This window comes from Stegastes partitus, unplaced genomic scaffold, assembly GCF_000690725.1.
Source record: "Stegastes partitus isolate 25-593 unplaced genomic scaffold, Stegastes_partitus-1.0.2 Scaffold460, whole genome shotgun sequence".
Taxonomy (NCBI): Eukaryota; Metazoa; Chordata; class Actinopteri; family Pomacentridae; genus Stegastes; species Stegastes partitus.
Window position 1 is genome coordinate 47,781 of NW_007578191.1, and position 25,503 is coordinate 73,283.

General features: G+C 44.0%; 1 protein-coding gene across 1 annotated transcript in view; it reads right to left on the reverse strand.

Annotated features, from left to right (window-relative positions):
* The window catches only part of fbxl17 (F-box and leucine-rich repeat protein 17), a 224,888-nt gene that overhangs the window by 43,095 nt on the left and 156,290 nt on the right, over positions 1 to 25,503 (reverse strand). The window contains exon 9 of the mRNA XM_008286602.1: positions 9,867 to 9,943. Coding sequence (XP_008284824.1) covers positions 9,867 to 9,943 — 77 coding nt within the window. The remainder of the gene's footprint in view (positions 1 to 9,866; positions 9,944 to 25,503) is intronic.

A 25,503-nucleotide genomic window follows, 5' to 3' on the forward strand; every position in this document is an offset into this window, starting at 1 on the left:
ACAGACTAAATGATTAATCAACAGGTAGATAAGCTGATAACGGCATTAATTAGTAGGTGCAATCCCTGATAACACGGAGCGAGTATCACGAGCCCGGCGCTTTAGCATTCAGGTGGTCTTGCAGCAGCAGTAAAAGTCCGACTCTGAGCTTGTCGTAATGCCGGTTGTTTTCCCCGGGGCTCAAGTACTCCCATTGATTTGCAGAGATAATAACCCGCTTTATGAGTCTTTGCCCTCTCCATGTCCAGTAGCATCGCGCCACATATGTTACCGTCCTCCTCCTCCTCCATCTCTCCGTGTCTCACAGCCCTAAAGGAGAAAAGCTTATGAATTTTCCTGCGAGGTGCTTCTTCGTCTTTTTCTTCTTCTTCTGTTGTTTTTTTTTTTTTGTTTACTACTGCTCCATTGGTTTTTAGGGTCATGGCGTGATACAGAAAGGGGTCATGGGAGTCGGCCTATGGGCTTGGCTACCTCCAGTTCCATTGTTTTACGCTTAATGGAATTGATGTCAGAAAGATCACGCCTGGGTAAGTTCTGCTGTCAAGTTGTGCTGTGATGGTTACACTCTTCAACATTTAAGTCGCCAGGTGAATAAAAAAAATCGCTTAACTCTTCGAGACCGAGGACGTTTTAACTGTAATATTCACAAAACCAACGCTGTTTATTTTCTCTTCAGAAAAATTAACAGTGATAAAAGAACTCAATCTCTCCATCGTACAAGTATTATATCATTTCTCAATCAATTTAAAAATAAATGTCATAAAAATAGCTGTGTTAATTGGATACAGATTTCTGTGGTCTCCAAGCTGGAATGAAATAAACCAAACGGGCTAAAATAAATCTAAAAATGTCTTTACCACTCACCCAGGTATATAATAACGAGTCTCCGGTTGGAAAACACTGTTACACCCCGCTGCCGGAGGACATTAAGACGTCCACCCCCTGCTCGCCGAGAAACCATAACCTTCTTCCTACTCGACACACACGCATGTATACATGCAGGAGTGATACAAACGGACAAAGATTGTCTATCGACTCGCTCCCCTCGGCAGCCCACATAAATCTGCCGCACCGCTCCGCGCAGTTTAATCGACTGCTCTTAGAGTTACATTATTTACCTACTGAATGCCAGACGGAGAGGAGCAAACAAGCTATTACGCTATCTAAGTTTACATCACATTATGTTCCACAGCACTTAGACTGTATGGTGGTGAATAACTGCTTAGTAAATAAAAAAGATGGAGGGAAAACACACACAAAGAAGATGGAGAAAGACAGAAGGAGATGTATGCAGTAGCCTGTGTTTTTTTTTTTTTTTTTGCATCTTTACTCGATCACTGTGAGGTACATATAAATACAATAACTGATAAAGTTCTCGTTGGTTTTCTTTCCAAATATTGTGCCTGACGTGTGCATCAATTCCACAAATGGTGCAGAAGAATAATAAAAGAAGTGAATACTGGCTTAAGGTTAAAAGCACAGTAACTCCTGAGCTTGGAGTATACCCTTAATGTGTCTTATCAGACTATATACGGGTCCATAACAATCACATGTCATTTTCATCGTCAGCGGCGTCGTTACCGTGCTGTTTCAGCTGCTTTTATGCTAAGTAACCTCACCTTGCAAAAAGCACCACTACGATACTCCGGGGAGCGAGCGCGTATCAAAATTTCCCCAGCGGCAAGGGAAAAAAAAAAAACCCTGTTAAAGCACACCAAAGCTCACACAAAAGGCATGTAAACAAGCACAGTCGCACAAACGTCAGTAAACAGGCGCGCACACGTACAGCCATACTTCATTCTTGAGGTTTTGTGCTGGAGGGGAGGGGCACGGGAGCCCCATCTATCACCGTTCGGTGCGTTTAGAGTAAAGCGCCTCAGATGAAAGCGAGAGCTGAAAGATGAATGGAAAGAGGGATGAGAGGGGAAGAGAGGGGGTTCGGTCTTGGGCTGAAAGGGAGAAAAATTTAGATGCATGTTGACTATGCGAGAGCTACGAAGGGGGTGATCAAATAAGAGAATAAGACACTAAAAATTGAATGACAACAATAATCTCACAAGCTGACAGATGGGTAAATACAGATGGACATAACAATGAAATGCACAACTGAGTAGCTCAATCCTTCTTATACAACAACACAACACAATCACAACAGTCTGGATGACGGGCTGTCATCGTGAAGATTTCTTATTAGGGGCGATGTGGTTGCGAGGCAGGAGAGGCTTCCTCAAAAAGTCTTTCCACCACTTTTAATTCCCACTTCAAAGATTTTTTTAATGATATCCTTCGTGTCGCTGTGGACGGGCCTTTATGGTCTCCGGCCTTTAAGTACGGTGGCTCAGAAGTGTCACAGCAAAACAAAAGCCACAACACAACACAATAAGCCACAATGCTACAAAATTAACCACAACACAACCAAATTAACCACAACACTGCAAAATAAGCCGCAACACAACACAACGGCTGCAACGGAAGTTATACAGTGAATTGCACAACCACACGAAGTGGACAGAAGCCGGAGGTTGTTGGAAACAACTCGAAAGTAAGTAAACTACTGATGGCAATTAGTGTCCATTAATCTTGGTATGCGCTATTAGTAAGCATTATTTGCCATCAGTATTTTGCTTTTTTCCAACAACCTCCGGCTTCTGCCCACTTCGTGTGGTTGCGAAATTCACAGTGTAACTTCCGTTGCAGCCATTGTGTTGTGTTGCGGCTTATTTTGTAGTGTTGCGGCTAATTGTGTTGTGTTGCGGCAAATGCAACGGAAGTTGTTTGCAACGGAAGTGTCCACATTAACAAGTCAAACAAGCAATGACTCTTTATTTGTAAATCAAAGTTAACAACCGCTTTAATACCGAGATTAATGGACACTATTTGCCATCAGTAGTTTATTTACTTTCGAGTTGTTTCCAACAATCACCGGCTTCTGCCCACTTTGTGTGGTTGCACAATTCACTGTATAACTTCCGGGTTAAAAAACAAAAACAACTTCAGCCGTTGTGTTGTGTTGTGGCTTTTGTTTTGTTGTGACACTTCTGGGCCACCGTATTTAAGAGGCACACAGAAATTAACCCAGAACCTGAAAGTAAACTGATTTAAATGCTGGATTTTATAGTCAAATCTCTACAAAGCTTCATCTTTCCACTCGCACATAACAGGATTGTTTGTTGAGAGAATTCGCTGCCAATCCAAGACTTAGAAGTGCTCAATATGTCACTCACCTAACATTGTATATGCAAGAAAAAAGAGAGAAAGAAAAATGAAGAGGGCTTTGACTTCCATCACTCCGGAAGCCTTAAATAATTCCTCCCACTTCGCAACTCTACACCAGCCCCTACTTGAATTCCTCTAAAAGCAGACCAAAGCTTCTCCTTTTCTTCACTCTCGCTCGTACAAAGTCTCCCACAGGTGTCTCGCTCGATCTTGTATTCGCACAGATGTACACAGGAGGCCGTGACTGACAAGGTAATGGATCGCGGGGAGGCGTGTGAGTGAAGGAGGAGAATTACCATATGTAAGGAACGGAGGTGCCAAGGTCTCTGTTTTTGTCTCTGGATAAAGCGAGGGTTGGAGGGTGGTGGGGGAGGGGCTTACATGGGACAAGATAAGCGGCAGGTAGACGCACACACACACAGAGTGAAGACACACACATGTGAGGACAAAAAAGGAGAGCGGGAGAAGGTACCACTGTCTCATCCAGGTGTGCTGGAGACGGGCCGCTGCTTGTGTATGGGTCAGTCGGCGAGGAGGAGAGTGGTGGCGTGGAGATCTGATTAGCACTGGGAGAGAGGCCGAGGAGGCTTTCTCATCAGGATCAGCTTTCAAACCCATGTTATAGTGGTACTTTTATTTCTGCTAATGGAAATGGACAAACTCAGACACTTCTCCGTGCCTCTGGGAATAAAGAACTTAGAGGAACTTTTAAAAAGAAAGAAAAAAAAAGTGATATATGTGCGAGTAGTTCCTGTGGTGTTTACTGAACTGCTCAACACATGGTATGAAAAGCCGAGGATATATTGCTTTAAAATGTTATCAATACTTCTTTAACATAATCTTCATCTGACCTCCTCTCTATCTCATGAGATTCTGACAGGCCTGCTTCTCACTTTTTGTAACGCTTCGTTTCGCAAATTCCCAACACTGGAAACGAGTTTTTCTTAAAACCCCCCACCATCTCCAAGTCTATCACTGTAACTACTATAACCTGACATTTAAATATATAATTACTAAATGGGCTGAAAAGTGTCTCTGCAGCTCTGGAAACCATAAGTGATAAGTGGGCACTTTGTAGATTAGGGGTTCTCAAACAAAAGGTCAAGACTGAGAATCGCTCAAAAGGCTTGCAGCTGGAGAGTCCCCCCGTATGAAAAGATGACTGGTGTTATCTAAATAACCCGGAGTCCCGGGGTAATGCAGAATGCATTCCATATGGCTGCCTTGTTTTTGGACGTGAGGAACAACGGCGCACTTCCTAATGTCAGAAGTTTATGGGATACTTCATAGGTTGTCCTGGATATCTCTACGTGGCAATATGTGAATCAAATCAGGTTTATTGTCATTTTGCTGTACATACACAGTAGCACAGGCAAGATGAGAGAGCGTTTCTTCAGGATTATTCAACCAGCAAGTTTTGCAGAATGCACGTCTGGGATAAGACACTGTCGCTGCCTCCTGAAGGGGGCGCTGCATCTATGTGTGCCACCATTCATTGAACATGGCGAACCTCTTCAGGTCCTGGTAGGTCTTCAGGGACACAAAGACACACACGATGGTGAAGCTGCCCAGAGCTAGCTGTCTGTCTGCATCCCCTCCAGCTGTATGTCCGTCTGGGATGCTGTCATGGAGCCATGTTCCTGTTAAAGCAGACACACAGCAGTCCCTCCACTCTCTGAGGGTTTCTCTCAGCAAACGTCCAGCTTATTGTCGAGGGAGCGGACATTGGAGAGCAGGAGGACGGTCTTGATGGTCTAGAGGGGTTAGCCTTTAGCCTAGCATGGATCCAGCTCTCTTCCTCCTCTTTTGTTTACGTCTGTGCTTCCTTCTCTCTCGGGTAACTGCCGGTGTCATCTCCAATCGGACTCTGTGTTGGTGTCGTATGTCCACATCACAACCAATCGCTGCAATTCCAGCACCGTTCACTGTCCTGACGCCCAGCAAAGTCTCCCGGCCGCAAGTTTTGCAGAATGAACGATAGACAAGACACTCAAAACGTTCACGTTCATTGTCTCCTGAAGTGGTCGCTGCTTCTATGTGCACCGCCATCACCATGGCAAAAATATAAGTAAAATAAGAATGGGAAAGTGAGCTAAAACGTAAAAAAAAAAAACATAATACTTTCTTTTAGGTATCTTCTGTGCTTAAAACGTGTCGCCTCTTCAATGATTTGGATTTCTGGGCACATATTACAGTGTTGATCCACCGCATAAGTGTGTGTGTGTGTGTGACGGATGTTAATTGCTTTGGAAATGACATGAGAAAAACAAAAAAAAATCCCTCAAAAGATAGAAAGGAGCATGTGTACTAAGATTAAATATCACACAGAAGCAAAACAGAGGAAATGTGGACAGAAAGCTTTTAGATGTGAAACAGAATCCTCCGGTGGCGCGCCCATCGTTCATCATCAATCACAGGCTACAGGTGTGAAAGCCCAGTCGCTAAAACGCGTGAACCTCGTGAAATATGTTAATCATGGAATCCAGGTGTTTTAACAAGTCTCTATACAGCGCTGATTGCAACCAAAATGTTATTTAAGCTAATTAGTTTGATGTTCTTTGATGAATGAGAGAGAAATGGAGGAAGTTTTTTTTTCTTTTCTTCCCTCTCCACAGCTCTAATAGTGCTTTCAGTAAGATCATTACGCCAAAAATGCTCCATCCTCACTTTGTTTCCTCTTCCTCACAAAAAAAATAATCTCCAAAAGCATCTGCAGAGAGAGTACAATTACATATCTCTCTTTCTGTCATCTAAACCTGTCTTCATATCTCACTCTCTGTCTGTATCTGTCCTCAAAGCTCCTATAAAATCACACAGGAAGCAAGAGCTGGAAGGAAAAAAAAAAAAAACAGAACACTCAAACGTAAGAGGCTTGTGGACATCTCAAATGCACTCAGAGAAGCCATTAATAAAAATAATTAGCACAGGAGATGGGCGGAAAAAAAAAAAAAAAAACGGAGGCCAGCTTGGCAGGTGTAAAATCTCATTTCTGTTATTTAATTTATCGGAGACAGAAGCAGGAAATCCACCAATCATTGCGTTAGGAGCTCCTACAGCAGCTATCCTAGAAGGGCACCGACGTACACACACAAACAACAAACACACACACACACACACACACACACAAACCCTATCATCAGCCCAATAGGGCCGGAGGGGTCATTAGTGAAGGAAGAAGATCAGATATCACCGATTCATCTTGGTCAGAATGATTAGAGAGACACTGAGGGGAAAGTGGGGGTGGCTGTGTACATTCCAGGTTTAATGTACTATTGTGATCCTGCAGCCATTAATCAAACACCGGCGGACACACGCCCACGTAATGTTTCACACACTCGCAGACACAGTTGAGGTTCAGTTTCACCGAGGTCAAGGTGATTATTGTTACTGTAACTCACAGGAGTTGGCGGCGAACTCTAATGCATTTTTTGGAGAGCGACCATCTACAGTCGCGTGAAATAATCAGAATTTCCTCGGGGGGGAAACCTCAGAGTATTAGCGCCTGGTATTAAAGGTCCTGTATGGTGGAAATCCATTTTTATTGTGTGTCGTGGTTGTTCTGAAACTGTGAGGTGTATAATAAAAGCTGTTTAAAGACGTTTACTTCTCCATCCATCCATTATCTATACACCGTTTAATCCTCACTAGGGTCGTGGGGGGCTGGAGTCTATCCCAGCTGACTCAGGGTGAAGGCAGGTTCACCTGGACAGGTAACCAGTCTATCACAGGGCTACACTTAGAGACAGACAACCAAGCACACTCACATTCACACCTACGGACAATTTACAATCACCAATTAACCTCTTTGGACATGCAAACTCCACACAGAAAGATTCCGGTGCCCCCACCGGGACGCGAACCGGCGACCTTCTTGCTGCGAGGCAACAGTGCTAACCAACTGCGCCACCTTGCAGCCCATGCTACATTTTGTTCAGAACATTCTCTGCTGCCAATTTTCCCAAAGCTCTCTTCATGCAGCCCTTTACGTTTACTTCTGCCATTTCTAAATTATTACTAGTTAGCCTCTTAGCTTTGCAGATGCTAAGCTAACCAATAATCGTCCAGCTCTAACATACACGTATATACAGTCATGGTGAAATGAACTGGGGAGTTTTTCTTCAGTACTTGAGCTGAAAAACTAAAATACATACTGCGGGGGATATGTGGGAGATGGGACCTTTAAATCTTCTCCATATCAGTTGCCCCTGCTTATTAAAACCACTGCAAAATAGGCAAAATAGTATTAGTGGTTACGGAAAAGAAGCCAACAGTTGGAGCTTTAAATTGCTGACTGTGGATGTCTCTCTAAGTGCAAAATTAAGCTGCACAGATCTAAAATCCAAACCATAATTCATATCTGAATATCTGAATGGATCAGCATTGTGGCTGCATTTAGACAAACTGGATTCTGTCCTATTCAAGAACGGTGCCCGCCGGGCGCAAACAAAGAGTCCCTTTGAGATACACTTTACGGATGCTCCATTTGTGATGACAGAGTCGTTTTGGGTTATTGTGCAACCGGATGGTCGCTGCATTAAAATCCCCAAACAGCCCGACGTCCTCACCTGGGTGAGATATTCTTCATACGCTCACGTTCCAGTTTGAAGCAGAGGTTTTTCTTTCATTTTTTTCAACCCTCCGAACCTTGAAAACCCACAGGAAGGTTTGAAATGCATGCTTTTTTTCTCCCACCAAATTGTTAAAATTACACCATTTATCAGACCAAGAAACAACAAAAACAGAGGAAATTGTCGGATTTGTGAACTAAAGCCAGTTTCTTCCCCAGTATTGCAAACACCTGTGAGTACTTGGAAAAATGGTGTTGATTCTAGGGGGTTTTTTGGTAATTTTTGTAAAAGTAAGTCAAGAAATGTCACTATTTTTAAAGATTTATGCTATCCTTACTGTGGCATACCACACAGAAGAGATTTTTGAACCATGTTTATGCTGTTTTCATGGAGGTGCACGACTTGTTGCAGTGAAAAATCAAACCACAGTGACAGAAACAAAAAAAATTAAACATCTAGAAACTGCTTGTGGTTCAGATGTTAACAAGAATTAGCCACACGCAGCTAAAAACAAGTAAAAAGATGTAAAGAGAGCGAAAGTACGGAGGAAACAAGTGCAACACACGATGAATAGGAATGAACATGTGTTCAAACAGATGAATATGTTGGTCCAAAGCCCACATCGTTCAGGGTTCACCACAACCTCACGCAGATCGAGTTCATCTGTACATCGCAGCTTCACATATGTCTCTATGGCTTTCGCAGGCCCACAACAAAACCGGATCCCGGCTCAGCCTAATCTCTCTAAGCTGTCGAGAAAACAACATGGGACGAACAAGCAGAAGGCTTGTTTCTCTCTTATTTCAATATTCCCTTTGTGCATTTCTTTCTTTCTGTTTTTTTTTTTTTCAATAGACTAATTATTCCGACAACAGAAAGCCAAAAAACAAACAGCCGAAGCGACATCATCCAACAGACAACCGGTGTAAAGTCGAGCTATCAGCAGTGCAGATTACTTTTTTTTTTTAAGTTCAATAGTAAAATAAACTCACCTTAAGTATCAAACAAGAAACCCCCGTGGGACGAACCGGCAGAAGACCCATTTGTTTACTATCTCATTTGTCCCCTTTTGTGAAATTTTGAATAGGTAATTTATTCTGACAATGCCACATTAACATAATACAAAAAAAACAAGAGAGGAGAGGCAGACACCCTGGTTTTTTGAAAAGTAAATGGGACTTATTGAAACTAAAAGTCAAATTAAACTTCCCTTGACAATCACACTCAACCACACATGCTTCACGGCTGATCGATTTTTGTTTTGCCACGATGGAAATGAGCGTGTTTTGATTTGCAAAGATAATGGGAAATAATATCACTGGTGAAAAAAAAAAAAAAGATTCTGTTATGCCGAATACTTCTTGAAAAGTACTCAAAACCAGTACTTGACTACACAGCTGGGAGTGCTATTTGTGGATTTTTGAAGGGTACACACACACATGCACATACAAACAAACACACACACACAATGGCGCCGCAACAACAACAAAACCGCCGCACAAAGTATCAAATAATTCCTGCAAGCGGCGTTAGTCAGCATTCGCTTCGGCGCTGCAGAACTCCTACTGCGTATTGTAGTGTAGCTGATGAAAGACTGGAATATTCTGCAAAACATATGGCGGGAAGGAATCAAGCGGCGAAGCAAGGTAGTGTAAACAAAATAAAAAAAAGAGGAGATGACGCTAGAAGGAAGCCGCCTGCCGGTACGCCGGGAAGCAAAACACCATGTATGTCTGCTGTCAGACAACACAAACAACCTCTAATCCACAAACACGAGCAAACGCATAGAAACTGGTGCCAGCGGCAGCCGTCACATACGTCACACTCTGCTTAACTTCCTGCAAATGAAGCCAGCCTTCAAGTAGGAAGGCCGACTCGAAGCGAAACCTCTTGGCCACTTGGACGAACTTTACTTACGAAACTTTTCAATAATATTTTTTACTGTTTGCGAGCGTCATCGGGGGCGAGCTGTAAAAATCAAAATGAGTCCTGAATCATGGTAGTGAATGTGGGCAATAACGATTGTGATAATAACGTCGGAGGTTGACTGCAACAAAGGGACAGTGATTGAAAGTATCCTACCGTGGTCTGTGATTTTACAAGACACGAGATAGAGCTCCTTCAGACTTCGGCCCTCCTTGGCGATGATTTCCACACACCTACGGAGAGAAAGAAGAGAAAGAGAACAAATGTTTAAACTGTCACCTGAGGCGAGCGTATATTGTGTTTCGCTTTTGCTTGAAGGCAATTTTGACCCGTCTCCAGAACAATGCAATGCAGCTTTTTTTTTTAAACACACTCCCTCCCTTCACACACACACACACACTCGGGACTACAGTATTTCACAGTAAAGGTTAAACACTGCTGCTGCAGGGTCATAACTGTTCGCATATTCTGCCTCTGCTTCTTTTAACACACGCATTAATAATTAAACACCTGATCTGATTAAAGAAGCGCGCGCCGACGCAGCAGGAGTGTGTGTGTTTGCGCTTATGAAAAACCACGCGCACACACACACACACACACACACACACACACACCGACTGTACGCTCGCTCACTTCAAAGAGGCAGATCTGCATTCAGCCCAGCGCCTGAGCCCAGAGGACCGACTCTGCGCGTGAGAGAGAGAGAGAGAGAAAGTATACACCGGGGAGGCCCAAGGGGAAGATCAGAGTATCTGTATCAAATGATTCTCTTTAAATGCCTCTAATGAGAGGAGTGCGTGCAACAACTAGATTTTGATCAACGCATTTGACCTATTAACCTTCAGGAGAAAATGTTTTGATCTTTATGCTGGTGTTCCGTCATGAAAATTTATGAGATAGGAAAGGGAAAAAAAAAGAGACACACACACATAACTCCGGTGGTGGTGGTGGTGGTGTTGAGCCGCCTGCTGTCAAGGAGCTTCATGCGGAAGTGAAACACGGGAACGATATGGAGGTATTTGTTGCTTCAAGAATGCATACTGACAACCGATGGAACGTATCGCTCGCTCGCTATCCTCCGGCTTATCCCGACTCGTTGAGAGAATCCGAGCTTCTTTTCATTCGCGCTGTTTATGCCGCGTCCTCACTATCTGGCAAACTGGGGTGAAAATAGGATGCAGATCAACAGTGGTGGTCGGGACGCCGACATTTCCGCTTGATTTTGTTTTGTGTCTTTGGTCCAGGATTCATTTAAGGTGGCAAAATTCACAGGGGTGTCACTTCGACGTGTGATACATCACACCGCCGGGATCAGGGAAACAAAAGACGGCAGCGAGAGAAAAGTTGAAATGTGTGTCATATTTCTTAAAAAAAAATAAAAAAAATCCTTATTTTCTGAGCGGAGCCAAAGCTGTTAAAATGTGCACTGGCCTATCTGCTTTAGTTCACTGGAGTGCATCTTCATATTTCGCCTTTTCTATTACATTTTTGTTGCAGTGGTCCTGCGAGCCTCTCTGTGTTATCAAGTTGTCTTTTTCTCACTTTTTCACTCTCCCTTCCCACCTCTCCCTGTTTATTTTTCTCTCCTTCTTGCTTTTTCGTTCCACCACTCTCTCCGTCTGCAGAAGAGCCGTTGCTGCGATTCGTCAAATCTGAACCACGCTTGTGCCGCGGCCGGCCTCGGATTAGATTCAGTTAAGTCCGCAGTATCACAATATGATGCTGTGTGTCTTGGGGCTATGACATTAGAGCCGCTAATGAATGAATGCGCTGGGAAGAGATGGTGAGGAAACAGATAAAAAGAAAAAAAATTTGAGGGATGCTGCAACGAAGGCCGAGCCGAAGTGCATCCTTTGGGAGCTTGTTACACTGTGCCCCCGGTCCCCAGGGTCAGAGCAAAAGCAATTAGATCAGACATCAATGAATGAGGAGAGGGAGAGATGGAAAGCGAGTACAGCAGGAAGCAGAGTGAAGTGAAAACCTCTATACAGTAGCTGTGGGGATGCGATGGGAGAGTGGCAGTGTGCTAAGGAAACTGTGGAGGAAGGAGAAAAAAAAGAAAGAAGAGGCTATTAACAAGGCCGGAGTGAGGTAAAATGACAGGATGTGAGACAGCGAAGAAGACAAGGTAGGTGTGGGAAGTGATGGCTAAGGCATGGTTCACGCCACATGAAAGGCCTTCAAGAGGCAACAAACCCCCATCCGAACCCCCCACAAGGCTCAGCTAACATGAATTAGTGATCTGATCTCTTTCAATAATGTACAGAGCCTGTGACAAAAGCCCGGGCTGGATACGGTGTGCATACTGAGCAGTGTGAAAGAGGCAGCACTCCAGGAGATAACTCCTCGCAGAGCAAATCAGCAAGGTGGCTGAGCCGGAGGAAGCTGCTGGTGATGCTGGAAAAGTGAGGAAGGAGGAGGGAGGGGAAGGGAAAATGATGGTTATTGGAAAGAAAAACACATCGGAGGAGGACGGCTGAAAAGATGAGGAGAGCAGAAAATGAAGAGGGGATGACAACAGGATGACACGGCTGATGGAGGCATGTGGGACGCAGGATTTAGGGAAAGAGGTGAGGTGGGAGGTGGACTGATTAGGTGACAGAAAAATCATCATGATGAGAAAACAGTGTGAGACGCAGGAATAGCAACATAGAGTGTATAAAAGATGGACGTAGCTACCGCGACGTCACCCGCTGAGAAAATGAAGCCAGGGTTTTGCTACTTCCTGATTGACATCTTGGATTGTTGGAGCCAGTGACGCAAAAATCGTCGGAGGGGGGTGGAGCTATAGGAGCAGCGACTGGTCAGACGGATTGAGAGGCGAGCCCTCTCTGCCCGCCCACATTTGCCGCCTTCTGCTCGCTTCGTCTGTATGGTCGTTGCAGACTGTCAATCAAGCCAGCCACGCCTCTTTCCCTTAAAATTTTGACGATTTTTTAAAAATTCAGTATTGATTTATTTTCAGATTGGCCACCTGATCTCTGGATTTGACCATGAAAACTAATAAGAAAAAAATCCTGAGCTGTAGGAATGTAGTATTTCATGATCTGTGATCACTTCTTTTCCAATTCCAGTCTATGGGAGCCAGGGCTTTTTGGAGCCAGGACTAGCGGACGTAGGTTGCTACGTCCATCTTTTATACAGTCTATGAATAAAAATAAGGTTAGAGTAGATCAGCGGTCCCCAACCTTTTTTGCACCACGGACCGGTTTTAAGCAAGAACATTTTCTACGGAGCGGTCATCGCGCACGTAACAAAATTTTGGGTTTTTTTTCTACTAAAAAAGTTTCATAAATTAATCAAATTACTTGCTAAATATGTGTTTACTTTTCCGAGTCTCTCCCACTTTCCAAAGAAGCTCTCCTGAGATGTTTGTTTGTTTATTTATTTTGGCGGCGGTTAGACTGGCGGCTTCGTTTAACGGTCGAGCACGAAAACCAATAAGAGTCAAGTGCGAGAAACCAGCACAGACGGATGGAAGACGAGCTCGTCATTTTTCAAAATAAAACATCCTGCAGACTCCCCGCTGGAAATAAAAACAAACCAATAAAATGTTTGTTTTTTTTCTCTTTCTGTGTAGCCCGGTACTGGTCCGCGGCCCGGTGGTTGGGGACTGCTGGAGTAGATCATGGAAAAAATTGTAAAGAATCAGGAGAGAAGCGTTGAACTTTGCAAAGGAATTAGTGAAGAATCGAGAAGAAAGCAGGAAGATGACAACGTGAGGGAGGTTAATGACGATGATTTTGAGCAATGATGGGAAAATTAAAGGCAAAAAAAGTGCAACAGAAGAAGTAAATAATGTAGACGGGTGAATAAGATGAGAAAGTCAGACGAGCTGTCTCTGCCGTCACAATGGGAGAAAGATGCTTTCAAGAGTGTCATTGATGCCTTTAAGAAAAAGAAAAAAAACCATCATAAATATCCCGAGAAAGCATTTTGTTATGTTGCAGGCTAATACACGGCTCAAGGCCATTTTTATTCCAATAAAACGACAATAAAACAGTTTCCATGACAACTAAGTAGTGCATGTGTAAGCGATTAGTGTAAGCAGCAGGCAGGAAGGAGGATGGAGGACCAAAGGGACTGAGCCACATCAGGGGTCAGCGTGTGGCTTACTGTCACCGCGCCGGCAGCGCAAACAGCTAGAGGTAGACAATGAAACTGTCACTCGGCTCTCTATCTCATTCTTACAGTCGCACAGAAAAACAAAACTTTGCTTCGTTTCTCGGCGTACCGGGGATTTGAGAGGAGGGGGGGGGGAATTTCTCATCCCCAAAATGAAAAGTCATACACACATGTTCCATCTAAATTGAATTACTGGACCCTCACCAACGGACCTGGAGGACTTTGCTTAACCCTAAAAACATCTTTTATATTTAATTCTGTTTTTCCTGCCAGCCCGGCGAACGCTGCCTGCCAAAGAATGCAGCCTTTGTTCGACGCTTGCAGAAGGAGAGGAAGCTGAATCATAGAGAAAAAAAAAAGAAAAAGGAGTTGTTGATATAATGCATCTTCCACCTGAGAGAGAGAGAAAAGGTCCATAACCCCCATACTGAGCCAATATTCTGTAGCGTAAAGACTGAGTAACAATTTAATAATCTACATCCAAAAAAAAACTTTAGATGCAGCTGGATTTGTTCACCAAAAAAACCCCCACTGCTGATACTTAATCACTCTTCCCTTGGAACTTTTAAGACGAAAACTCAATTATGTTACTTTGAAACCATGGTAACTACATCATCGCTTACTTATCTTGTGATTAATGAAAGCATTTTCCAGGGTCTTTGCATGCAAATGAGGCTCAAAGGTTCGACAAGTTAAGCAGTGCAGATTAAGGTGAAAATGCCACTGGCCACTGGACTTTTGGTGTTTTTTGTTATTTTTCATTTTTCTATCCAGGAATTAAATTTGCTCTCAGACCAGATTTCCCCCAAACCCTCTGCTCGCAGCCACTTTAACTCACCGAAAAATATTCTTTTTAGGGTTTTTGGCGATGTCATTAACAGCTAAAAAAGTAAATAAAACAAACAAACTCCGTCTTATTAAAACGGCATTTATATGCAGTGAATATCAGGATAATTAAGTGTTTTTAATAACCGGGAGAAGCCGCTTGAATAACAACAGGGAAATAAGGCACCAGCGCTGTACGAGGGATTTAATCATATCTGTAGTAGACTGAAGGGTTGAGGGAAATGGACTTTCACGTCAAGGCTAAAGGGACTGGAGCAGGTTCCTCTTCACCTTCATCCTTACAGCTCTAATCAGTCACACACACACACACACAAAAAAAAACAAAACAGCAAAGCCTTTCAAAAGTCACTCTCTGTAAAATGGGCATTTTGCAGCCTTGACCACTGTTTGAAACATGAAAGAAAACACGGAGGATTAGCACTTAACCAGCACAGCTCTGCCTCTATCTCAGCTCTATATACTGTGTGTAAAGCTCTCCTATAGTGGCCTTTGACTGTATTTTGTGTCGGATGTGTGTGTGTGTGCGCACACGCCTGTGTGTTTTGTCATACAATCAGAGGTTAAACTCCGACAAAGCCTAGTGATCAGCCTTTAATCCCGGCTCACTGTTAGATCAAACTTAATCTCTCCTATGAGCGCGCTGTAATGGCCGCACTGTCAAGTGCATAGCAGAGCTGAACGCTTAAGATCTATATCGCGGGCTGTACGCTACGTTTCCTCATTTTCTATTTTGTTTGAAGCTGAGTGTTTAAGTGGCATCCTGTTAATTAACATCTATCAGCGTGTAGAGCTGCTGCATACATCAACAGAAAGGGAATCACACACTGCAGGCGCTTGCTTTTTTAATTTTTGCATAAAGAAGTGCAAGTATTAGGTTTGTATTCTAAGTTAAAGCGGCGTTGTTTTGGTTTTAGCACTGTTCGAGTCAGGATTTTTAGTCATCCATCAATCCATCCACCGCTTAATCCTCACTAGGGTCATGGGGGGCTGGAGTCTATCCCAGCTGACTCAGGGTGAAGGCAGGTTCACCTGGACAGGTAACCAGTCTATCACAGGGCTACACTTAGAGACAGACAACCAAGCACACTCACATTCACACCTACGGACAATTTAGAATCACCAATTAACCTCAACATGTTTTTGGACTGTGTGGGAGGAAGAACCCGGAGAGAACCCACGCTGCACGGGGAGAACATGGAGACTCCACGCAGAAAGATCCCGGTGCCCCCCACCGGGACGCGAACCAGCGACCTTCTTGCTGCGAGGCAACAGTGCTAACTAAGTGCACCACCTCCTGGATTTTAGTCAAACAAGTAAAAAAAAGAGCAAAAAGTCAAAGTGCAAAACAAATATATTCACCTGTTTTCAAATCAGTTCGTTCAGTGTGTTCGTAATTCTGCATATTTTTCCAACTCGACGTCTTGTTTCTCATAATGCACCCATGATAACACACAAAATGCATTTCCATCATAAAAATGGTGTCTGTGGAGCACACTGTAGGAGACACAGCTACCTTATTGTCCAGCACACTGGAAGGTGTCTACAGCAAGGCTCAACAAGAAGATGCAGGACAAAAAAAAAAAAACGAAGCGAGTGAGGGACAAAGTTATGTGTGTGTGTGTCATTAGGCAGAGTGTGTTGTTTGCGCTTGTGTGAATGCATGCATGTGTCTCTCAGAGGTGAAGCTAATCTTCTTTTATGCAGCACAGCCAGAGGTACCCAAGCAGACAGGCAGCAAGAGGAAGAATAGCAACAATACTTGAGAGAAACAGAGGTCCATATTTATCACAAAGACTGCAGACAGTCTTGCAGCCGAGCAACATGTGTAGCGCTTCTCTTTAGCTAGCCGATCACAATGGAGCGGGAACAAAGACGCTGCCGGGAGAATGGCTGTAGGTAGGTACACTAGCACAGCGCCGACCGACACAAGCCCTCGTCTCATCCCGTTCCTCACACAGCCCACAATTACACGGCTGTCTGGCCACACAAAAGGAGCAGGGAAATAGAAATGGATGATTTTTGAAAGAAGAGTGTGAAAGAAAAAAAGAAAGAAAGTAAGCATCAGATGTATAAAGAAAAGCGGTTGAAGGTCTGGGGAGAGGTTGAAAACATAAAAGGAGGAGAAGGAGGAGGCAGAAGTGGTGACAGACAAGACTTCAGACTTCCACGGCTGTCTTTAGACTTAATGAAATGGAAGGGCGGAGCAGCGGAGAGGAGGAGAGCGAGGCAGGACGGGGGGTTTATACTTCTGTGGAGAATGCTCTTGCAAAAATGATTCTTGCTGTAAATTTTCTTTATATCGCCCATAAATCCATAAGCAAGCATAAGGAAGCGCAGCTCTGCTTCCCCGGGGCGGTGTTGTAACGCCGACTTTCTGGAATCCTCCGCGCACAAAAGAACTTTAAGACTTGTTTTTTCATTGGGCTAATATAAACGGATATAAAAAATATCCAATACGTCAGAAGAGCTCCTCAGTAAGCAAATACTTGATATTGAGGGGAAAAAACAACAATGTGAAAATGAAGTAATGCAGGTTTTATTGAACGGGAGCGCGCTCCGAGCCTTGAAATAGCTGACCTTCTGATAACGCGAGTAGACTTGAACTGTTCCATCGCTTGTTTTGAAGCTAATTAAAGTAGTTTTTCTTCTTACAAAATAAAAACAAAGGGCTCATTCAATACCTGATCCTCCATTTTAAGTGGATTTTTTTAATTTTCTGTCAAAAAAAATACTTGAAAATACAGAAAAGACAACAAGGAAACTAAATTATCATCGAGTCGGTTGTTGTTGTTGTTTTTTTTCATTAATCCCTTGAATGTTTTGGATCTTAAATAAATGAAAACCCAAAAAAACTAACAAGACAAGCAGCCATCTTTTCTCGCTTTTGTTTTATTGCACTTTTTAAATAAATGGATTTCACCTATTAGATCAATAAATAGACTAACACATGCACCTTACATCCACACATTAAAAAAGGAACAACTGCAACCCCGTTAACACAACCTCAACAATTTGATCCACGATAAAATTTCAAAAAACCAAAAGCCAAAGCTGTAAGACACACTCTCTCTATCCTTTTTCTGTTCGCCGTCTATTTGTGTGTGCTTGATGTATATGTGTGTGTTAGTGTTAGTGTGTGTGTACGTTCCAGCAGTCTGAATCAGGGTCTGCTTCAGCAATTAGGGCCTGGATGATTTCCCAGGCTAACCCGCCGTACCCACGGCTCAAATGAGAATCACATTCCTATTGTGTTTCACCACCGTTAATCATGTTTTCAAACGGCTGCGCGAAACGACAGGGCATTCCAGCAGCTTGTCATCGGCCCGCTCAAAAATGTGCCGATGGGGTCATAACTGGAGCCATAAATGCCCGTCATCCTCAGCTTGCCTGTCTGACCTGAGCTTTTTTTGTGTGTTTGTCGGGGGGTAAAAGAGAAGCGAAACACGTTCTGAGGGCCAACTAACGCGAAGCAGAGACGCCAAGACCGTCGCATGTGCCACCGTCTCCTTTCAGTGAAGCTGGCTTCTTAAACGTTCTTTAAATAAAGCGTTTTCTCCGGCTGTAATTGCAGGTTAAAGCGGCCCGAGCGCTCCGGCGAGCGGCTAAAGTTGCGATGCAGAGACAGCGGGGGTCCGACGCTGGGCAAGCGGTCGCTTGGCAGTTCTGGAGGCGTATCAGCCAACGGTTTCAACATCTCCAAAAACAAGTGACACTTACAAACCAGTCGATATGTCCATCAAAAACTATAGAGGAAAAGCCAACTAAGCACTTTGTGAGGTTAAGTGGCAGTTATTCACTTGAAGTTCATCCAAATGGACAGCCTGTTGCCTTGCCAACACCGTCGGGCCTCCGTGATTCACATGCACAAACAGCATTTGGAAGCGGCTTTTTCGGTTGCCAGCAGAAACCAAACTGGCATGACATCATTCACGCGGCATCTCTTCGCTCTGCCTCGGCTATTGCCCTCCCTGTTGCACCTTAGCAGCCCCCTTCCCCTCTCCCCTGAGGATGTACAGGTGAGATCCTCACCTGTAAATGAACAACTGGATTCTGTAAAGCAATGCCTCGCCCCTATCTCAGTCCACTGCAGCCATAACACAATAAATAACTCGGGGGGAAGATGAGCACTGCCCCGTGGCAGATGGTGATAACACTTACAGCCTCAGGTCTGGACTGACACAGTTTGTGCCGGCGTGAGTGTGTGTGTGTGTGTGTGTGTGTGTGTGTCTGCATGAGTGCAGCAGAGAAAGTTGGATCTCTGCCCATGTGAGACGAACAGCTAAGTTAAAGATGGTTGCCCATGATAGATGTCACTGTGGGGAATAAAAGCAGGGGATGCATCTGCTTTCTTGGTGACTCTGCTTTTTTTTTTTTTTTCAGGCTTGTGTTGTAGTGGAAAAAAAAAAAAGTTTGATTTACAGTACAAATATTTGGTGTGCACCTGAAAAGATAAAGTAAACACAGCGTTGTGATCACTAAAGAGGAAAGTCTGCTTTAGTGCAAAACAATCTTCTTATCGAGCCGCCTCCTTGGTCTATAATCGAATCGTTCAATCCTTATTTTTGTCAAAGAAGGAGAAAAATCTCCAAGTGGAGTGCTAATGTAATGACCTTTTACCAATCAAAATCAACTACATCAAGGGCTTTCTGTCTTTAGAAAAATCTTTGGCATTTGCATTTAGCAGAACGTGATAACGGAGGCAGGAGAGCAGGACAGGCATCCACATACAGTTTGTATTTTTCTTAGGAGATGCTCAAAGAAATTTTTAAAGTGGATTTGTAGTGGAAACAGATTTGAAAATGAGGTTTGTCAGGACACAGTCATTAACGCTGCAATATTAAGCCCTGTACCTCTGGAGAAACAGCAGCACCATGGCTGGAAGTATAGAGGAATGTCTTTTGTGCAGAATAACATCAAGTTATTTTGCCATAAATCATAAAAAAAATAGGAATTTCTTTGATTATTTTACAATAATTTTACTGCAAGGTGACTCGGAGGTTAGCATCGTTGCCTCGCAGCTAGAAGGTTGCCGGTTCGCGTCCTGGTGGGGGCACCGGGATCTTTCTGCGTGGAGTCTCCATGTTCTCCCCGTGCAGCGTGGGTTCTCTCCGGGTTCTCCGGCTTCCTCCCACACAGTCCAAAAACATGTTGAGGTTAATTGGTGATTGTAAATTGTCCGTAGGTGTGAATGTGAGTGTGCTTGGTTGTCTGTCTCTAAGTGTAGCCCTGTGATAGACTGGTTACCTGTCCAGGTGAACCTGCCTTCACCCTGAGTCAGCTGGGATAGACTCCAGCCCCCCATGACCCTAGTGAGGATTAAGCGGTGTAATGGATGGATGGATAATGACCCTGCTGGACATAACATGTACAACTTTTCTTCACGTGCCCACAATTGTTACCAATGCCTGAAAAAATGTGACTCTACAAACTATATTTTTTATGTTTTGTTTCCATATTTGTCTCCTGAATGCTCTGTTTAAACAAAGCCTGCAGTTCATCCAAAACCTTTGTAGAAATGTTTACTTTTTTTGGCGCAGATTTGATGAAGTATCACAAATTTTAACTTAGGGATGGTTTTCCGATGGAACCGTGAGTCATAGATGAGTAGCTCAACGACAGCCAGAAAACCAAAAAAATTAAGCAATTCTTTATGTTTCTGGTTCTGACACATCGTGTAATTCTAGAAAACCTATCAAAGACAACACGCCTTTCAATCCTGCTGGCAGGTTTTAGGGTTCAGAGGGTTAAAGGAAAATTCTTTTTTCCCTTTTTTTGTATTTTTACGACGTCGACGAGCCCTATTTCTGTTCACATCCTGTCGAAAAATGCACCATAGCATGTCACAGTGATTAGATGTGATTTCTCCAGAGAAGATAATACAACCAATAAGTATTAGCTAATAACAGAATCTTGTTTCAGGCACTAAAGAAAACAGCCAGTCTGACTGTGATAAATTGAGGTGAGCGTGCCCCTCAGGGCTGCCTATCGTACTGCTCGTGCTCGGCGTCCACATGCAGAGCGAGGTGAACCATCACCATGTTTACCAATAGACCTGACACGGTGCCACGGAGTGTACACCCTCCGCCCACTCAGCCATAGCTAATTGCTCTGCAGTTTGATTACCGCCATCTATTTTAATGAGAGCTTATCAACGCGTTCTCTCTCTGCTGCCCGTTTTCTCTGTCAAACACACATGCAAACACGATAAACACATGCGGGAGTGCGCGCATTGCCGCTTTGACACGCACACACTCGCAGAAACGCGAACAATGCTACGCGCTATGTTTGTCCCGGTGGCAGGAAATTGGAGTGTGCTCATTAGGCTAATGGATATGAAGAGCAAAGGAGAAGGGGGGATGAAGGGAGAACAGAGGTTGGGAAGGAGGATGAGGATGGGCGGCGTGGGAGGCGACTGGATTTTACCACAACAAATTCAGTAGAATGGCCCAACAAGTCATATTACAGCGTGTAATTTCCTTGCCACTATGACAGAGAGAGGAATACTTCAATTACACAAACTGGCTTTAATTATGGTGAATTTGCCTCATAATTCGGTTCCCGTTGAGAACAAATGAGCTGTTGCGTTTTTGGTTGCTGCCGCTCGCCGCTCCTGCAGCTTGGTTGGATGGACTCGGCTTCATTAGGTTCACTGGTTTACCAGCACACACACCAGGACTGCAAAGGCTAATCAATGGACTCACACTGTTCTAAAGACTCCGGAAGAGCAGAAACAGTAGATACCGAAGTGGACAGGGTTGCTGATCGATGTTGAAAATGTGTGCTTTCTAGCACAGCTTCGGCAATCCTTTATTTTCTTTTGCGCGCACACAGGTTGTGCAGCGGGTTCAAAAGTTGGAGGGGAAAAAAAAAAAAACATGTTTTTTTCGACTAAGAATGAACAACATGAGCAGACTGCGCGTCACAAAGACACATAAAAGCGCGATGTACACAAGTACCGAGAAAAAAAACACAGAAAAGGGAGGAGGACGGCGCATTAGAGGCCTTGAGCGCGACAACCGCATTACGACCACAGCTATGCCAGATCACATCGACACACTCTGTCTCATCGTTTTACGAGACGTTAGTCGTCCATGAAACTACTTCAACATGTCTAGTATAACAATCACCAATACCGCACACATACACAAAATTGCTAAGATGGAAAATGGTGTTCCGGGAAAACAGAGCTCTGGATAACACCACGATGAGGTCGCAGAACGGTGCAGAAAGTCAACAAGGAAAGGTGAGTTTGTGTGTATCGAAGGTTTCAACAGTTTTATTATAGGGTGATATATTAATTTCCTGCCTGACTCTTGACTTCTGACCAGATGTTGCAAGACCTCACATTGACCTGCCCATGACCTTTATCTGTAACCGCCTCCATAGCAACAAGAGCAGAGGGTAGCATTAAAGCATAGACTGTATAAAAGATGGACGTAGTATCGGCCCTGAAAAATGAACCCAGAAGTGTCAGAAACCTGCAGCATCACTACGTCCGCAAGCTGCTGGCTCCAAAAAGCCCTGGCTCCCATAGACTTGAATTGGAAAAGAAGTGATCACAGATCATGAAATACTGCATTCCTACAGCTCAGGATTTTTTCTTATTAGTTTTCATAGTCAAATCCAGAGATCAGGTGGCCAATCTGAAAATAAATCAAGACTGACTTTTTTAAATTTTGCGGGGCAAGGGGCGTGGCTGGCTTGATTGACAGTCAGCAGCGACCATACAGACGAAGCGAGCAGAAGGCGGTAAATGTGGGCGGGGCAGAGAGGGCCCGCCTCTCAATCCATCTGACCAATCGCTGCTCCTATGGCTCCGCCCCCCTCTGACGATTTTTGCTCCAAAAATCCAAGATGTCAACCAGGAAGTAGCAAAACCTTGGCTTTATTTTCTCAAACCAACGGGTGACGTCGTGGTAGCTACGTCCATCTTTTATACAGTCTATGCACTAAAGTAGTGGCACTGTCTTAGAAACTATTATTACACAATAATAGCTCTGTTTGTACGACTAGCTTTAGAACTCCTCTCGCCTCATTTTGACACCCTCACACCTACACCTACTGGATATTATCACTGAATTGTCCTCAGCGTAAAATGCTTTCCCCGTTCCTTTACCATAATATCACACTTTAGCAATAAAACACGCTACAAATAAAAAAAACCCACGTAGAAAAAACTATATAATCTGTAGCATATATATATATATAGAGAGAGAGAGGTCTGTAGCACATAGAGTAAAAAACTAGCTGCTGATCCAATTGTTCCTTCCACGGGGACGGGACAGAGCAACATCCTAATGAGAAACTGGTGGCTAAACAACCATGATGGTAATAACAGCGGGAGCATCCCTCGGAGCAGGCGTTTGACTCTGGTGACACGAGGCCATTAGGTATTCATGAAAACAGATGTTGCTTGGCTCGCCAGCTCATTGGCCCAAACAACCCCACCGAAAACGCCAGAATCCTAAATGAATTTCCCAACAGAACGCACCGATTGATCCCGCGCCAAGGAAAAAAAAAAAAAAGATTCTCATGCTATAGGAGAGAGTGGGAGGAAGAGATGGCGAGAAAGAAAAGGGTAGAGGAGTACTTCATCCCCCTCTCCTTGAAGTCGCTGTCTTCTCTATCTCATAAAGCGGCTCTTCATCGCCGAACCTCATCTCTCTCTGCATGTCCAAAGATGCCATGTTTAGCATGCGCTGAAGACACAAAATCCTATTAACTTAATAGCAAAGTGAATTTGTTGAAGCGTTCTCAACCAGGCAGCACTACTAGTGGCTTATCGCTAGCTAAGCAGACAGGGCTTAGGATAGATGTGGACGGACGGACGGACGGACGGATGAGAGGGAGGGAATTTTATATACAGCGCTGTATAAGACGGTTCTTGATTTATAAAAAAAAAAACAGTTTCATACTTTTAAATTCTGTTTATTATTTATGTTTATTGCTTTCGCCGTAATTAGATTCTAGTGAAGACTCAGCGGCACATTTCTACTTTCTACCCATTTTTCCTCTTGTTTTACTGACCGGCATCCATTTTTACCGCCCTGTATCGAACACAGACGCCCTTTAATAATAAAGACAAGCTTCCCTTTTTTTCTCGGACAGTAAAGCTGAAACCACCGTTATGAACCGAACATTGTAAAAGACTACCGAATAAAGGTTGATCGCTCTCTTTTCTGTCTCTTTGTTTTGTCCATCTTCATCTTCCCGCCAGAATAAAAGTCAATAACGGTGTACAGTCACCTGAAAATATAAGGATGAGAACGTAGCCCGGGAGGATAGGGAGCCAGATGCACGGCTCTTTGTTCTCTTTCCTTTCCATAACTATTGATATTGCAGTCTTCATCCGTACAAAGATCCTCTATTTAGTGTGCTGGCGAATTGACCAGAGCCGGCGGTTTAGAGAGAGACGGAGGCAGGAAGAGAACACAGAAGAAGAACAGGCTTTAATAGACAGTGTTGTTGATGGATGTGATTATAGCCTCTCCGTGCTGCCCATCCATTCTCTATAGATTCCAGATGATAACAGTGCTTGGACCCTCTCTTTCTTCCTCTCCCTCCCTCCCCTCTCAATATTTTTCTCATATCCTGTGCTTTTCACCCCTTTATTTAAACATCCCATCTTGTTCTCCTGTCTTTCAACTTTTCTGTTTCTGTTTATCCCTTGTTTCTCTCTGTTCTCCCCTTTCTTTCCTCCCCAAACCCTGTGTGCTCTCTTTTTTTTTTTTGATCCCTTCCTCCCCCATAACACCATCTTCTTCTCACAGTTACTTCCCCTCCACTCTCCTCATTTGCTGCACAGGGAGCCAGCAAACCACATCACATATCTAAGGCCTCCCTTTCTCCTTGTAAAAAAAAAAGAGAGAGAAAAAAAACCCCTTCGTCTATCCCTACTTTCTTTTTCTCTTTGCCTCTCATCCTTTCATGGCCATCATCCCAGAGCGCTTCCTTACAGTTTACGACACTGTTCTCATTTCAAAAGAAAAAAATACCCCCCGATGGGTGGTACATGCTTGCCTCAAAACACATTAGCGGTGTCGAGTAAAACACTATGACAAATGACAGGAGACTAACAGTGGGGATCCTGCTGGTCATTCAGCCAGCCAGCAGAAGCACTGGAGTGCGCCCCCGCCACAACACTGAGGCTCAAAGTGAAACCAATCCTCCAACGCCATACAATATCTGCCTTAATCTTACTCAAGCTCCGCTCATTACACACTCAGCATGGGCCGGAGACAGGCAACACGGGGAGCTGTGCGGCTGGGGTTTGTGCGCCAGCTGCGTGTGACATTGTGTGCGTGTCTGCGCGTAGACGCAGTGATGTGGTATCGCTATCGCTGCGAGACGAAGCCACAGTAAGACAGTGTGTAATACGGCATGACACTGTACGCAGATCAAGTAGATTTATAGTCCGTATCATCCCCTCCCATAAGAGACACAACCATAGAGAATGTTAATTTCCACCTCCATAAACAACCATAATAAGCATCACACTGACATGTGAGCATGTTTGCATGCCTGCGTAAGAATCATCACGCTCTGATACATGTGACGTGTGTGTACATACATGCACGTGCAGATTTGTTAGTGTCTGTCACAATGTGTGCGATAAATACGTAAGCGGTTGTGCACAAGTCTCCTTTTTTTTGTTTTACCTCAACAGTAAAAATCCCGACCATGATTCATTCATCGCCTCCCTCCTGAGAGGTGATGTCATCCAGAGTAAATTCAGACAATCCTAATTGTGCAGGGCGATAATGCCCCCACATAAAGACTAACATATTTCAACCCGCAGTAATACCCTCTGTAATCCAACAAC